Below are 13162 nucleotides of genomic sequence, written 5' to 3'. Positions count from 1 at the left end.
AACAAACAAGTCAGCAGGAGACGCACCAGCCATCAAAGTGACGCAAAGCGGACCTTGAAAGATGAATAAGGCATGTTGGCTGACTACGGCTCAAAGACCCAGGCGTTCCAGCTATGACCAGGGATGCAGGCTCCCATTTTTGGGCCCTAGCTTTCCCCGATTTTTCCCTCCTTAGCAGCATGTATTTTGGTGTCGATCTCTCTCTCTCTATCTCTCTCTTCTGCGTTGCCCAGTCTACTCGGGTTTCCAGTAGCAAAAGTGCGCCAACACGCAAGCTACCTAAGAAGTACACAGTAGTGGGAGATACCTTGCGAGACCGAGTTCTTTCGCCTCAATGTGGCCACGAACCACATGGCGTTCATCCCGGTCGATCGGTCACATTTGCCCCTTTGAAGTAGTCTCCTTGCATGGCCCAGCGGCGATTGAAGTAGGCGGTGACACTCAAACGTGATTAGGGAAAGCGAGGAGCTTTGGGGGCCCCAGCACTAAACGACACCATGCCAGTCAGTATTTAACCTATGGCGATATACCTATGCGTATGAGCACAGAGTAGCACTCGGATCCCTCAATTACAGCGACAGGCCTTGGCACCACCCGCATTTTACCTCCTCGGGTAGCAAACATACCAGTATTTACCGCTAATAACTAAACCAAATTGCATTGAAACCGGTACTTCCAAGTCTACACTACTTTGTCAACAAAATATTAATTTGACCGTTCAAAATAATAACGTCACAATGTTCTCGGCATTTTGCCGCTTTTGAAATCAATTTGGGAAGGTGCAATTTCGCGCCTCATGATTAATTGACATGATTCAACGATATCTCACTGGTTTCTTTTTACCAGGAGTTCTTGCACTTCCTTTTTATCGACGATGCCCTAAGCATCCAAACTTCGTAGCTACAGGAAAGCATTAGTAGTAAGATTATATGCTGTCAGGCAACTTTTGTGAAGCTTAGATAACAAATTTCGGCATCCAAGAGTATGAGCCATTCTCAGGGCCATGTTTCACTTAAGAATGCGTGTTCCGGATGTCCTTCGGCCTTAATTTGGATCTTCATACTCTCTAGAACCCGCGCCTTGACATCTCGGCCCCGCACGTTCATTCCCATGAATGCACCGAGAGTTGTGTTGAACTCAAATGGTTTTAGCGCTCCCCAGATTTTCTCGATCTCAAGAGGAGGAAGCGGAATCATATTTGGGATTGACCACATGAAGCTATAGGACGTCGTTCCAGGGACACGGTTAATGTGGTAGAGCGCTGACTATAATGGGGTTAGCACGATTCTAGAATTCAAGGTGGTCACTCAAAGTCGCCAAAGGAACACTTGACATATTATGCTCAACAACGACATACCGGGACAGTAACGAATGTGTCGGCAATAAGAAGCTTATCTTCCCAATGCATGACCTGCGGTAGAATCATGGTTAGAGTGCTGAAGCATGACGTTTATCACCATTCCTTGGGCCGAAAGTCGATTTTGCCCCTCGCACAAACCTACCATGCTTCCGTCAAAATGTCCTCCTGTCTTTATTGCAGTCACTCCTTCAACAATCTCTTCTCGCTGCTGATCAATGAACCTCCGATACTTCTGACCGCCTTCTGTGCAATTTATCCATTTTTTATCTTCCAATGCCAAATACACAGGACATTGAAATCTCTGAGCCCACTCAACATGTGTAGTGTAGTAATGGGGGTGAGAAATTACGATAGCTCTGAGACCGCCTATGGAATCAATCTAATTTTGGGGCAAAAACCATCATTAGCATGCCTTCGTGAAAAGCGCCTCCGTTCGACAACGGGGCGTCATTGAACATACAAATTCAGCGGTGTCATCATCGAGGTAAGTAATGAGATCCCATAGGACGTTTCCGGAGGGAGTTTGAAGCAGAATCGCACGCTGACCAATGGCAAACTGACCCAATGTTAATAAATTACATTGACTTCAAGTTAGGTGTACCTCGCCAAGAAGCAGGGAAAAATGTTACTCACCTTAGGTTCTGTCCATATGAACCATATTCGATTGTCCTCCGAGTATTGCTCTCTTTTATTCTTGTACCGGTCTTTCCTTATATCTGCTAGGGTCGTGAAGCTCTGCCCCGAGGGCGGAACGAATTGCCGGGGATCCTTCGTTGATTAGCACGAGGTTGGTTCATCAAGTCCTCACAATCCATTGCATTCACTGCCTTGGCACAATGAGCCAAGAGAACATTTTCTTCGTTTTCATTCATAAAAAATTGCTTACATCGCAAATCCTACAGGACTTGAGCGCATTTCTGTCGGTAGTGTCGAACTGTGTGCCACAAGTAAAGCAAATGAGAAAGCTATCATTCGAGGAAGCCATTGCAAGTTGCAGAAACGATCCAACTAGGCCTGAAAATTGTGGTCTTAAAAAGGAAAAATCAAGAACTCCAGTCTTTCAATTACAGCTGGCAGCTGTCTTCGCTGCCTGGTCTGTTATCATACAGTGAAGGAATCAGTGGGGTAGATAATGTGCGACGGCAGCCAAAAGTGGGGAAGAAAACTTCCACAAAGCAAGGGCGTTGCTGTACCCAAAGAAAGAGTAGGTAAACACAGTGAAAATGAGCCGAAATAAGTTCAATCAGATTTCGTGATTATAATTTCAATCAACTAAGATAAAGATATTTTATCGCCGTTTCAGACTGATCATAGCATTTAATATTCTTGCTCTAGTTATCTTCAGTAACGTCATTCTTATTGCTCAAGCCTTATCGCTCGCGATAAAACCAATGATTTTAGCGAAATATGCCCCTTTCAGATTTAGAACCGTAGCTCATTAGCCTCGCCCGCTCAAGGGCGACATATATAGCGCCAATCTCACATTCTGAAGGTGGAATCATACAAAATGATTGGTCGCCATTCCCGAAATCATAAAGCATAAAGCAACTGAAGCTTTAAATTGGGACTTTCAAGGCCTGCTGTGCAGCGGGGAGAAAGACTTGTGGCTGGTTTTCCTTCATTTGTATCCTGTCTTGCGATGGCAGAACCCTCCCTGCCAAAGGCCCCGGTAACAACCGCATCCAGTGGAACTACGAATACACCTGCCCAGGAACACGACAGCTTAAAAACTCAGACACATGGCAATGAACTTCCGCTGGAACATACAGAGCTACAACCAGTCCAGGCGCTTACCTGCCAGTCAAGGCGCTCCCACTCTAATACACAAACCAATCAAGACCATGGCGCGTCCTCAGCCTCCAGAGGACGAACATGTTCAGGTTTAACCCTTGCCGTTAGGAGGTTCTGGACTCGACAAATTGCGGTAACCGTTCCTCGTGATGCTTGCAGGGACCATCTAGGTGAGTGTGTCTCTAAGCAACTGAGAAAGCGCCCTGCGCTCTAGAATCCCCTAGTCATTTAAACCCGCTGTTTGAGCAATTTGTTGCAGATGTTAAAATACTTCAATACCTACCTTGGCTTTTGATTTTCTAGGATGTCTACGTGACACATCTGGGTTTTTTTCGGATGTAATTGAAGCTTTATTCCTACCGTTCCTTCTGGACCTCTTGCCCGGGAAACGGTCCTTCTGTTCTGTGTCTGCTCGTGATGCTAGACCCGGAAAATCATTTTCTAAAAATCAACCTCTGTTCAGTTTATATTTTGCGCTGCTACTTTTGCCATCTGTATGGCGCCTTATATTTTTTCTGGCTATTTTTTTTTTTTTTTTATTTTTTACTGCAATTCTCCGTCCAGTTGCCTTCCATCATTTTCGTCACAAATAGTCACGTCCTGGAAACATCCCACTAACCTCCTAAATAGCACTAGAGCGTACATTCTTAGGCTATCTGAGAACATCTCTTGCTCTCTCCATGATTGGGGTAACTATTACACAGCTTTTCCGTCTTCAACACGCCCTCGACCCGAACCCAGTTCTTGGATACTACGTCCTTGGCAAGCCATTAGGCTGTCTTTGTTTAGGATCAGCCATTGTCGTTGTCCTCAGCGGTGCATTCCGCTGCTGGAGACAACAGAATGCTATGGTTCGACGCAAGATCCTTGTAGGCGGATGGGAGTTGAAGCTCATTGGGACTTTGACTGCTCTGGTATGTATAGGACTGGCCTTCGGCTTATAGACATGCTAAGGTATTTCCTCCAAATTTCGGCGGCTAACGCATATCATCTTAGATACTCTTATGTGTCTTCGTTGTTCTTGTAGCAGTAGACGTGTCGAAGTTGGGAAAGCACTAGACGTGTTGTTGATCTGGTGGATGGTAGAATTTCGTCTGAACCACGCTTACAATGGCATGAATATGATACCATGGATTATAGTTTTGGAATTTATGTACAGAAAAATTGATAACTCAATAACTTATTACAATACTGTCACCGAAGCTGAAGGCAGCAAGCCGTATGATTGAATATCCATTAAAGAAGTGGAGACAGTCGATCTCAGAAGCCACCGTTGGTTTCCAAAGTCGAATTTGGGGAGCCGAGGTTGCCGATCGCTCTTGCTGGAAGGAGAAAAGGCTTAGCTCATGCATTGATGAGTTAGGTCCGATTCGCGCGAACGTTCGCTGCAGAAGCAATACGAAGTATGGGGTACTTTCCCCGTTGATGACGGTTTCGAATTTTCCCCGACTGCCATGAGATAGTCAATGTGAGCACCAATCTTAGATTGGCAGAGCTGTGCAATAGTTACAAGGATCACGTTCCCCTTTAGGTCACGTAATCGAATTCAAATTGCCCGTATTCCGTTTCGGACGAAACTTTGTATCGGCCGAGGCTGCCCTATCCTTGTATTGTTGGCGAAGACCAAGGGCGAATTTGTCCGAAGCGGGGGCTTGAAGCGAAGAGCGTCAACCACAATTTTGCATTAGTCAAGGCTTTCATCGTTCATCTGCTCTGGCTGCCCCAATCTGAAAAAAGAACATCTTTTGACTGGAAGTCGAATCATCACAGCATCTTCTCAATAACTATCCTAAGACAATTGGCTATAGACATTGAGGGGGTAGTTCGAGCCCATCGATCTCAACCAGGTTCCCGACGTCACCTGTGTCGCGTCAGAAATTTCAAATTGCTTCAGCACGCTGGCGTGCTCCCTTAAACGCTCAATATGGGCCTATCGAAATCCACTCGAATCGGGATTCTTCTTGGCATAGACACGGCATTTTTCCTGCTTGAGATAACTGTTGGTGAGTTGATACACAGGGGCTATCACCTCAGGGACAGAGCCCTGATTGATTAACGCGTTTGCGGCAAATAGGATATACGGTCCACTCCCTCGCCCTCATCGCCGATGCTTTTCATATGGTAAAATCGATCTTGACAGTCAAGTATTCGTGTTCTGAGATTGACGAATCTATAGCTCAACGATGTCATATCGTTACTGGTCGGATTGTGGGCGGTAAAAATTGCCAATCGCAAGAGCAATCGCATGTATACATATGGTGTACGTCTCGAGAATCATTTGGCTCAAGAGCGTTTTCGTGGACGCTAATGATGTTGTAGTGGCAACGTGCGGAGACACTGGGTGCCTTGGTGAACGGCGTATTCCTCGTTGCCTTGTGTTTGACGATTTTCTTGGAAGCAATCCAGCGCTTTTTCGAACCTCAAGAAATTTCAAATCCGAAGCTGGTGCTTATAGTTGGATGCGCCGGCCTTGCCTCGAACATTCTCGGACTTGCTCTTTTCCATGATCACGGCCATGCACATGGGGGACATGACGAGCATGGAGATTCTCATGGCGAACACAATGGTTTGGCTGCTGCCGAAGAGGGACGAAATGGTGCCCACATCGAATCGGATGAATCAACCCAGGTTGCGGACGAGTCTGGTAATGTTGCAGATGTACTCCCTCATGCACAAGTTGCTGGATGGCCACGAACTCAAGATGGTGACTCCGGCCGCGAGAGAAGCTTCTCTGGGACAGGGTCTGGTCCCACTGTCCGAAACTCTGATGAGACTGGGTCGACTTTACCTGGTTCAATGTATAGAACTAGAAGCGGCAGTCATCGCAGGACTGGCAGAAGTGGGAGAGGGTCATGGTCGAGAGCACCTGCGACTGAGGATGATATCCGCGTGCATCCAGCAGAATTCCGAAGCGAGATCCAGCGGACGGCTCGCGAGCTTGATATGGAGACACCCACTGAGTCTGAGTGCGACGAGGCAGCTGAAGATAGCGCACAGGCTACGGAAAGCTCACCGTTGCTTCAAGGGACCAAGAGCGCAAAGCCTTCCAAGCATGGTATACAGGATGGGCAAGCCTCTTGGCATGTTGGGCACAAGCACACCAAGCCGAAACCCGAAAAGTCAGGCGGCCATTCTCATGATCTCAACATGAAAGGCGTCTTTCTCCATGTCCTCGGTGATGCCCTGGGTAATGTCGGTGTCATTGCTTCCGCACTTTTCATCTGGTTGACGACGTTCTCGTGGCGCTACTACTTTGATCCACTCATCTCCCTGGTCATCACCTGCATCATCCTTGGTTCCGCCATCCCACTGTGCAAAGCAGCCTCTCGCATTCTCCTTCAGGCTGTTCCGGCAGGCATCGACGTCGAAGAAATCAAGCACGACATTGAACAACTTCCAGGGATTGTGAGCTGCCATCACGTCCATGTGTGGCAACTCAGTTACACCAAACTTATTGCATCTCTCCATGTCCAAGTGGATTATGATGTTAAGAGCGAGGGTTCAGAGAAATACATGGATATTGCTCGAGCTATCCGAACCTGTCTGCACGAATACGGCATCCATTCATCAACGATTCAGCCTGAATTCTTGAATTCTGAGCATGGCATGGCCCAAGGCAGGAGCGACGGCAATGGCACCAATAAGAATTATGGTTACGGTGGCGCATCTTACGCCGATGTTGTTCGCCGGCAAGGCAGCAAGCCAGGCAGTCTCCAGGATGGTGAGGGCGATGCCTGTTTGCTCAACTGTCCGGACGAATGTGGGGCGAGGAACCAGTGCTGCGACCCCCAGTCAGACCGTGCGGAGACTGATGACGAGCACTCGCACTAATCGCTGGTTTGCTCTCCAATGAGACAGGTTAACAAATGCCTTTTGCTTTCTCCTCCTTGTTCTTCTATTCCTGGTCCCTTTCGTTTTGTAGTATAGTTTCACTTTAAGGTTTTTGGGCGAGACCTTTGTTCATCTTTATCAAATCGCAAAAATTAGGTAGGTTCGCGGTTCAGCTGGACCTACACACTAGTTTAATCTTGATTTCGAATCCGCGGCAAAACGTCCCAAGGCTCGCATTGGGGGAAACGAAATTTTATCTAATATTTTATTCCTTACTAAACTTAAAAGATATTTGATTCGTCGTATGACTGATTGTGGTGTAAAAGAAAAACACAAATATAGAGCCTGATGTCTTGTGTACGGAATGGACCGTCTAACTTACCTGATTGTCTCTGTGCATGGCCGTTCGCGACAGGGGAGAGGTGTCAACCGAAGCGGGGGATGAAACTAGCCGTTCTCATCCAAACCCTGGCAGCCCGGGGTAGAACTCCCGAGGCGCCGCGTGTCTCGTGTCTTAATCCGTATGAAATGTTTGGAAGCATGTTTTAAAAAAGAATTAAACTACCTTGATCAGCTAACCTTCGTTATCAAAAGCTGCGGTCTTGTCACTACTTCTTCCCTGGTGGTTTGTTATTTTTCAATTCTCATTACCTAGCCCGTTTCTTTTTGGAGCTCAATCCCAGGTTCTCCTTTTATTGCATGACCGACGAGGCCATGCTTGCCACAAATTGACCGTCTGTTCCAATGCCTACTATCATCAGCCCCTTCCAATGATCGATCAGTCACGACATTTAACTGCTTTACGAGGACGGGCAAATCTGAGTACTTCCTGCGGCACACGATGGCCGGACTCCCAGCCGCTCACCGCAGGCAGAGCGTTAGCCGCAAAGCACGCAACCGATGGAATGTCAGGAGACACTTAAGCTTACGAAATGCTCTTGTTCTCCTCTGGGTCATTGTGCTTTGGTGGGGTGAGCGACGGGTCTTTCGCGAAAGTTTTCAGGCTTGCCAATGGAGTTCCTGGGAACGTTGGGTTGGTTGATCTTATAATACAAGATGTCGGTCGCCCCTGCTGACAATACATGACAGCCTCCTGGATCCGCTCCGCATCATGTCGCTCTCATCGCTGACCCTCAATTGGTCGATCCTCACACCTACCCAGGAAGACCGTGGCCTCTTTCCAGTTTGACTGTCAGTTACACTGATCTATACCTTCAACGATGCTATTCACTTCTTCAAACTTATCTTCGCCCGGATACCCTGTTCTTTTTGGGAGATCTTTTTGACGGTGGCCGGGAATGGGGCACCGAGAAGAGCGAGAGCCCGGAACAACAATGGAAGAAGTATGGCGAAAGCTTCTGGTTACGCGAATATGACCGATTTGGCCGAATATTCTTCGACCATTGGGAAGATGGGGGAGCGAAACCGGGCCGGGGACAGCAAGGGCGGAAAATAATTTCCAGTCTGCCTGGAAATCACGATCTTGGACTTGGTGTCGGAATTCAACTCCCCGTCAAGGATCGATTTAATGCTTACTTTGGAGACGGCAACCGAGTGGATGTAATCGGAAATCACTCATTTGTTTCGGTTGACACGGTATCTCTGAGCGCCTTAGGTCAAACCAATCCTTCCGCGGTTGGCGTGCAGCCCGACGTGGCCGAGAATCTCTGGAAACCTGTGATGGAGTTCTTGGATAGTGTACCAGCCATGAAGCGAAGACTTGCGGACCAAGAAATCTGGAGACTGAATGGACGCCCGCAGCACTCGCTCCAGACACATACAGCTGTTGACGCTGACGAATATGTGAAGCCGGAAGGAACGGGCCCCGCAGTAGGCGTGGGCTTAGTTGATCTCCCAACAGTATTACTCACCCATATCCCCCTTTATCGCGCACCTGGTACGCCGTGCGGACCTTTTAGAGAGCATTGGCCGCCTTCAAAGACAAGTGGTGGATCTCAGCCACTCGAGAGCGACGATCGAAATGCCATCGCAGTCCGTGCCGGCTACCAATACCAGAATGTGCTGACCCCGGAGATATCGAAAGATGTCGTCGAGAAGGTGGGCAACGTGGGCTTGGTGTTCTCTGGAGACGATCATGACTACTGCGAAATCGTTCACCGCGAATTCACAGCTCCTTCACAGCCAGGCGGTGGCCCTGGTAGCGCTGGCATCAAAGAGATCACTGTCAAGTCCTTCTCGTGGGCGATGGGCGTCCGGAAACCAGGCTTCCTCATGCTAAGCATGTGGAACCCCCTGGACGCAGTTGGTCAGTCCCAAGGCACAAGATCGAGTGGCCACGGTGCGCCTGCTGCTTTCGTGGGCGACCCCACGATCGAGACTCACCTATGCTTGCTACCGGATCAGCTAGGTATCTTTATGCGCTATGGAATTGTGCTTGGAATCTCTTTTGCTCTGTTATCGATTCGAGCGGCCTACATTATGTTCTCGAAACGGCCCCCTGTGCATGCAACCTATGCCGCTGGCGAGGATAGCGATGAAGATGATGAGCCCCTACTCCCATTCACATGGGCGCCTGAGTCAACCTTCAATTTTACCTCACCCGCTCCTTCTTCGGCGGAACACGAGAAGGCTGCTGCACAACAAGAGCAACAGCAGTATCGAGTAAGATCTACATCGCTAGCTGCCGGAGCGGGCAACTCGCACAAGTCCTATCGCTCCGAGTCCTCTATTGTAGCCTCCAATGATACTAGTGGACTCTCCGCGCGCTCTTCAAAAGTCAGAACGCGCAGTTTCAGCCCTGGAGGTCGAGATGGCAAGTCTAGAACCGGCGGCTATAGACTCCCCCTATCGCAAATGGCCACCAATGGCAAGGATTCGTACCAGGATTTTGGTGACGATGAGGGATCGAAAATGGATAAGTTTGTGCCGGCCAGTGCCGAGAGCGTTGTGAACATCAATGCCAATTTACTGGGTGACGTATCCAGCATGTCCGCTCCCCGGAAAAAACAAGGAAAAGTTTCAAGAATGGGCAGAGAACTCTTGACAAGCATGATGCAAGTTGCATGGGTCGTTCTTTTATGGTATGGGTGGCTTATTTGGACAGGCTAAACGCCTTGGTTTTTGGTCTGTTTGGTTGATTTGAAATGCATCTGTTGTGGTCCCTTTGATTGTGATCCGGGGGTAACGGCGTTTAGAGGTAGCATATCATCTTGGTCGCAGCGAGGCTGAGATCAACAAGACAAATTCTTCAATATAGTAAAGAGCATAAACAGAAAAGTGTAATATGTGTATATAGGCATCGTAAATCTTTATATTCCACGCCAATGAGACACAATTATCTCTCCAGTGCGATGCTTCACGACACCCTGCTGGTTTATACGGCTTGGATATTCATGGCCAACGTTGCTTATAGTTTCCAGCAGCCCCCGATCCCTTTGATCTACTACCTATTTAATGCTTAAATGAGCTCAAAAATATCCAAACATTTATGTGTGGCAATCAAAGGATCATGCTATGCAAAGATATTATCACTGAAGCAATGACTCTCACTCAAAGTACTCAAGCTCCGGGATAGCTTTATGGTTAGTAGTCCGCGCTGTGGCGCTGTCGATAAGAGCTATAGCTTGCCAGCCAATCATAACTGTAACACGCTAAAGTAGCCCGCCACTCATGCTATGGATCAGATAAACATTCATTTGGGGATAATTCGATGACGAGATGGACGTCTCCTCTCGCGTTATATGGTGCTGACCAAGTCAATCCCACTATTCTAACCAATAAATATAAACATCTTCTTTTGTGTAGCTTTGCTTGATATTGATATCATTAGACTCCATCCAATTTTTTCTTGTATGACGTTTTAGAGGACCATCCCTCCAACTGCTGATCGTATAGCGAGTGCTCTGCGAGCTCTACGACGGCATATATGATCATGGGAGGCGGCGAGCAAAAAGACCACCTTCTACTAATTGTTCCGTGGGATGAAAGTGAAGACGAGAAAGTGCAGAGGGCGCTGCAGCGAATTCGTCAACGATTCCCGCACCTGAAGATTACATTTTGGGATCGAAGGCCGGGGCGTTCGCTGACGGACATTCCAAAGGGTATGTTAGAATTTTCATTTTGGTCGATTGTAGCATCAAATATATATGCAATTTCACATTTTCTACAACTTTAGAATATCTGCTTCTCTACTATTCATTTTTCCCTACACGACCGCCAACGTTTTTATTATGTGCTCGAAGGTTGGCCACTATAAGAAGAGAAGATGATGGCGAAAAATAACCCTATGACGGCTTTACTAAAATTTAATTCAATGCAGAAATATATCGCGATGTGACGGTGTTGGCAACATTCTCAGCATTGCCTCCTTCCAAGGAGGACAGTCCCAAGGTATGATCAACAAACGCATACCAGTATAAGACCCCATTTCCGAATCCCTAGAACACCGCCAATTGTGTTAAAAGAATGCCTATGGCTAAATTAAAATCAATCCCAGCTTGAGCTCATACAATTCTTCTCCGCTGGAATAAACCACATTGTCAACACGCCCATTTACCAGGACTCTGAAATCCCACTGGCAACTTCCTCGGGCATTCATGGGCCTCAGATCGCTGAGTGGGTCCTCATGACCCTTCTCGCGCACAACCACAAGCAGAAACTGCTATTGAAATGGCAGACGGAGCACCGCTGGCCGGATGGGAACACAAAGCAGTCACTCGGCAGTGTGGCTGATTTGGCAGGCAAACGACTCGGTGTGCTTGGATATGGTAGTATTGGGCGGCAGGGTGAGCTCAACCCTCTCCAATGCGCTCTCCTTTAATTATTTTTCATTTCTTTGGATTTGGACTGTGTTGAAATTATCTCTCTTCTGAGCTGACCGCTGACCCTTCTACTCTTGGAGCACTGTAGTTGCCCGCGTGGCCAAGGCAATGGGCATGGATGTCATCGCCTACACTGCCAGCCCGCGCAGTACGCCAGAAAGCAAACGAGACAACGGATTCATTGTGCCGGGCACTGGAGACCCGGAGGGAACTATTCCCAGCGCATGGTATAGCGGACTGGACAAAGAAAACTTACACAATTTTCTGAAGCAAGATATTGATGTTTTACTTGTTTCGTATGTCAAATCCTCCCTTTTATTCACCTTCTTGCCATTACCTTGTCTTTCTCTTTCTCTTCCACTTTTTTTTTTTCTTTTTTTATAAATTACAAACATAGAATGTCCATTCTGATATCATCTTCTTACAGCGTACCACTTACCCCCCAAACGCAGCATCTCCTAAGCAAGGAGGAATTCGAGCTCCTAGGCCGCTCCCCGCATCACGCATTCATATCGAACATTAGCCGCGGGCCTATCATCGACCAAGTCGCTCTATTTGATGCGCTGAAGGCCGCTTCATCAGCGGCCATTACTTCTTCTACTTATACACCAGATTCTCCACCTCCGCAAGGTCTGTCCAAAGAAAAACATGAAGATAAACCAAGCAGAGCAAGCGAAGCAGATGCAGCATCATCATCAGCATCGGAGGGGAATGATGAGGAGGAGAAAGAAAAGGAGAAGGAGGATGCGGGCAAATCAGCACCGAAATCTTCTTATTTTCTCTCTGGCGCTGCGCTGGATGTAACCGATCCGGAACCCCTTCCGGCCGATGATCCGCTGTGGGATCTTCCAAACGTTCAAATCACGCCGCATATTAGCGGGTCCGGCGCTGCGTATATTTCGCGTGCGTTTGCTGTGCTGGAAACTAATTTGGAGCGAAGAGCTCGTGGGGAGAAATTGATCAATCTAGTTCAGAGAAAGCGAGGGTATTAAAAAAACCGACTAAAACGAGTTGTGGATCTTCGCGTGCCAATATTTTGGGCATGAAAAAGGGGTCCTCCTAGCGCTGTAAGGGCTTCATGTCTAATACAGAGAGTACAGGAGTACAGTATAAAGTTTCATTTCACTGCAACGGACAGGAATAATTGCATTGCGATAAATCTAATCAGTATTACATCACATTTGATCTATTCGCCCGCCTATGCACCAGACTCTTCTAAACAAAGCAGAATATTAACAAGCTTGGAAATACTCCTTAAGACCCCATCCATATCTATGAGAAAATATACGCCTACAACGCTTCCTACCTTATTGCACCATCCCGCGAGATCACATGAACAGATACAAAGCCAGGAATCTAAACTGAAAAAAAAAAAAAAAAGCTTGGAAAAGAAGGGGGG

General features: G+C 47.5%; 5 protein-coding genes across 5 annotated transcripts; 4 read left to right on the top strand and 1 right to left on the bottom strand.

Annotated features, from left to right (window-relative positions):
- Positions 1–856: 856 nt before the first annotated feature.
- L228DRAFT_258757 (hypothetical protein) lies at positions 857–2467 on the bottom strand. Its single transcript, XM_018334103.1, has 6 exons — positions 2247–2467; positions 1994–2128; positions 1821–1916; positions 1503–1739; positions 1358–1411; positions 857–1265 (listed from the first exon to the last, which is right to left on the bottom strand). The coding sequence occupies exons 1-6, from the start codon at positions 2343–2345 to the stop codon at positions 996–998; spliced, it is 891 nt and encodes a 296-aa protein (XP_018190868.1). The 5' UTR covers positions 2346–2467; the 3' UTR covers positions 857–995.
- Positions 2468–2816: 349 nt separating this feature from the next.
- L228DRAFT_280563 (hypothetical protein) lies at positions 2817–4284 on the top strand. Its single transcript, XM_018335797.1, has 3 exons — positions 2817–3321; positions 3782–4065; positions 4148–4284. Exons 1-3 carry the CDS (start codon positions 3000–3002, stop codon positions 4208–4210), a joined length of 669 nt encoding a protein of 222 aa, XP_018190867.1. The 5' UTR covers positions 2817–2999; the 3' UTR covers positions 4211–4284.
- Positions 4285–4822: 538 nt separating this feature from the next.
- On the top strand, positions 4823–7326 carry L228DRAFT_244117 (cation efflux protein). Its single transcript, XM_018331845.1, has 4 exons — positions 4823–5154; positions 5226–5272; positions 5328–5411; positions 5471–7326. The coding sequence occupies exons 1-4, from the start codon at positions 5076–5078 to the stop codon at positions 6980–6982; spliced, it is 1722 nt and encodes a 573-aa protein (XP_018190866.1). The 5' UTR covers positions 4823–5075; the 3' UTR covers positions 6983–7326.
- A 183-nt stretch (positions 7327–7509) lies between these two features.
- On the top strand, positions 7510–10265 carry L228DRAFT_244116 (hypothetical protein). Its single transcript, XM_018331844.1, has 2 exons — positions 7510–8015; positions 8072–10265. The coding sequence occupies exons 1-2, from the start codon at positions 7824–7826 to the stop codon at positions 10049–10051; spliced, it is 2172 nt and encodes a 723-aa protein (XP_018190865.1). The 5' UTR covers positions 7510–7823; the 3' UTR covers positions 10052–10265.
- A 601-nt stretch (positions 10266–10866) lies between these two features.
- On the top strand, positions 10867–13162 carry L228DRAFT_280560 (hypothetical protein; the record flags this gene model as incomplete). Its single annotated transcript, XM_018335796.1, has 5 exons — positions 10867–11043; positions 11262–11332; positions 11439–11727; positions 11852–12059; positions 12191–13162. Coding segments are annotated over 5 exons (1310 nt in total), but the record flags the coding sequence as incomplete, so codon positions are not given.

Source organism: Xylona heveae, assembly GCF_001619985.1.
Source record: "Xylona heveae TC161 unplaced genomic scaffold L228scaffold_2, whole genome shotgun sequence".
NCBI classification, from domain to species: Eukaryota; Fungi; Ascomycota; class Xylonomycetes; order Xylonales; family Xylonaceae; genus Xylona; species Xylona heveae.
The sequence above is the reverse complement of the archived record's forward strand: the minus strand, read 5'-3'. Positions and strand labels throughout refer to the sequence as shown.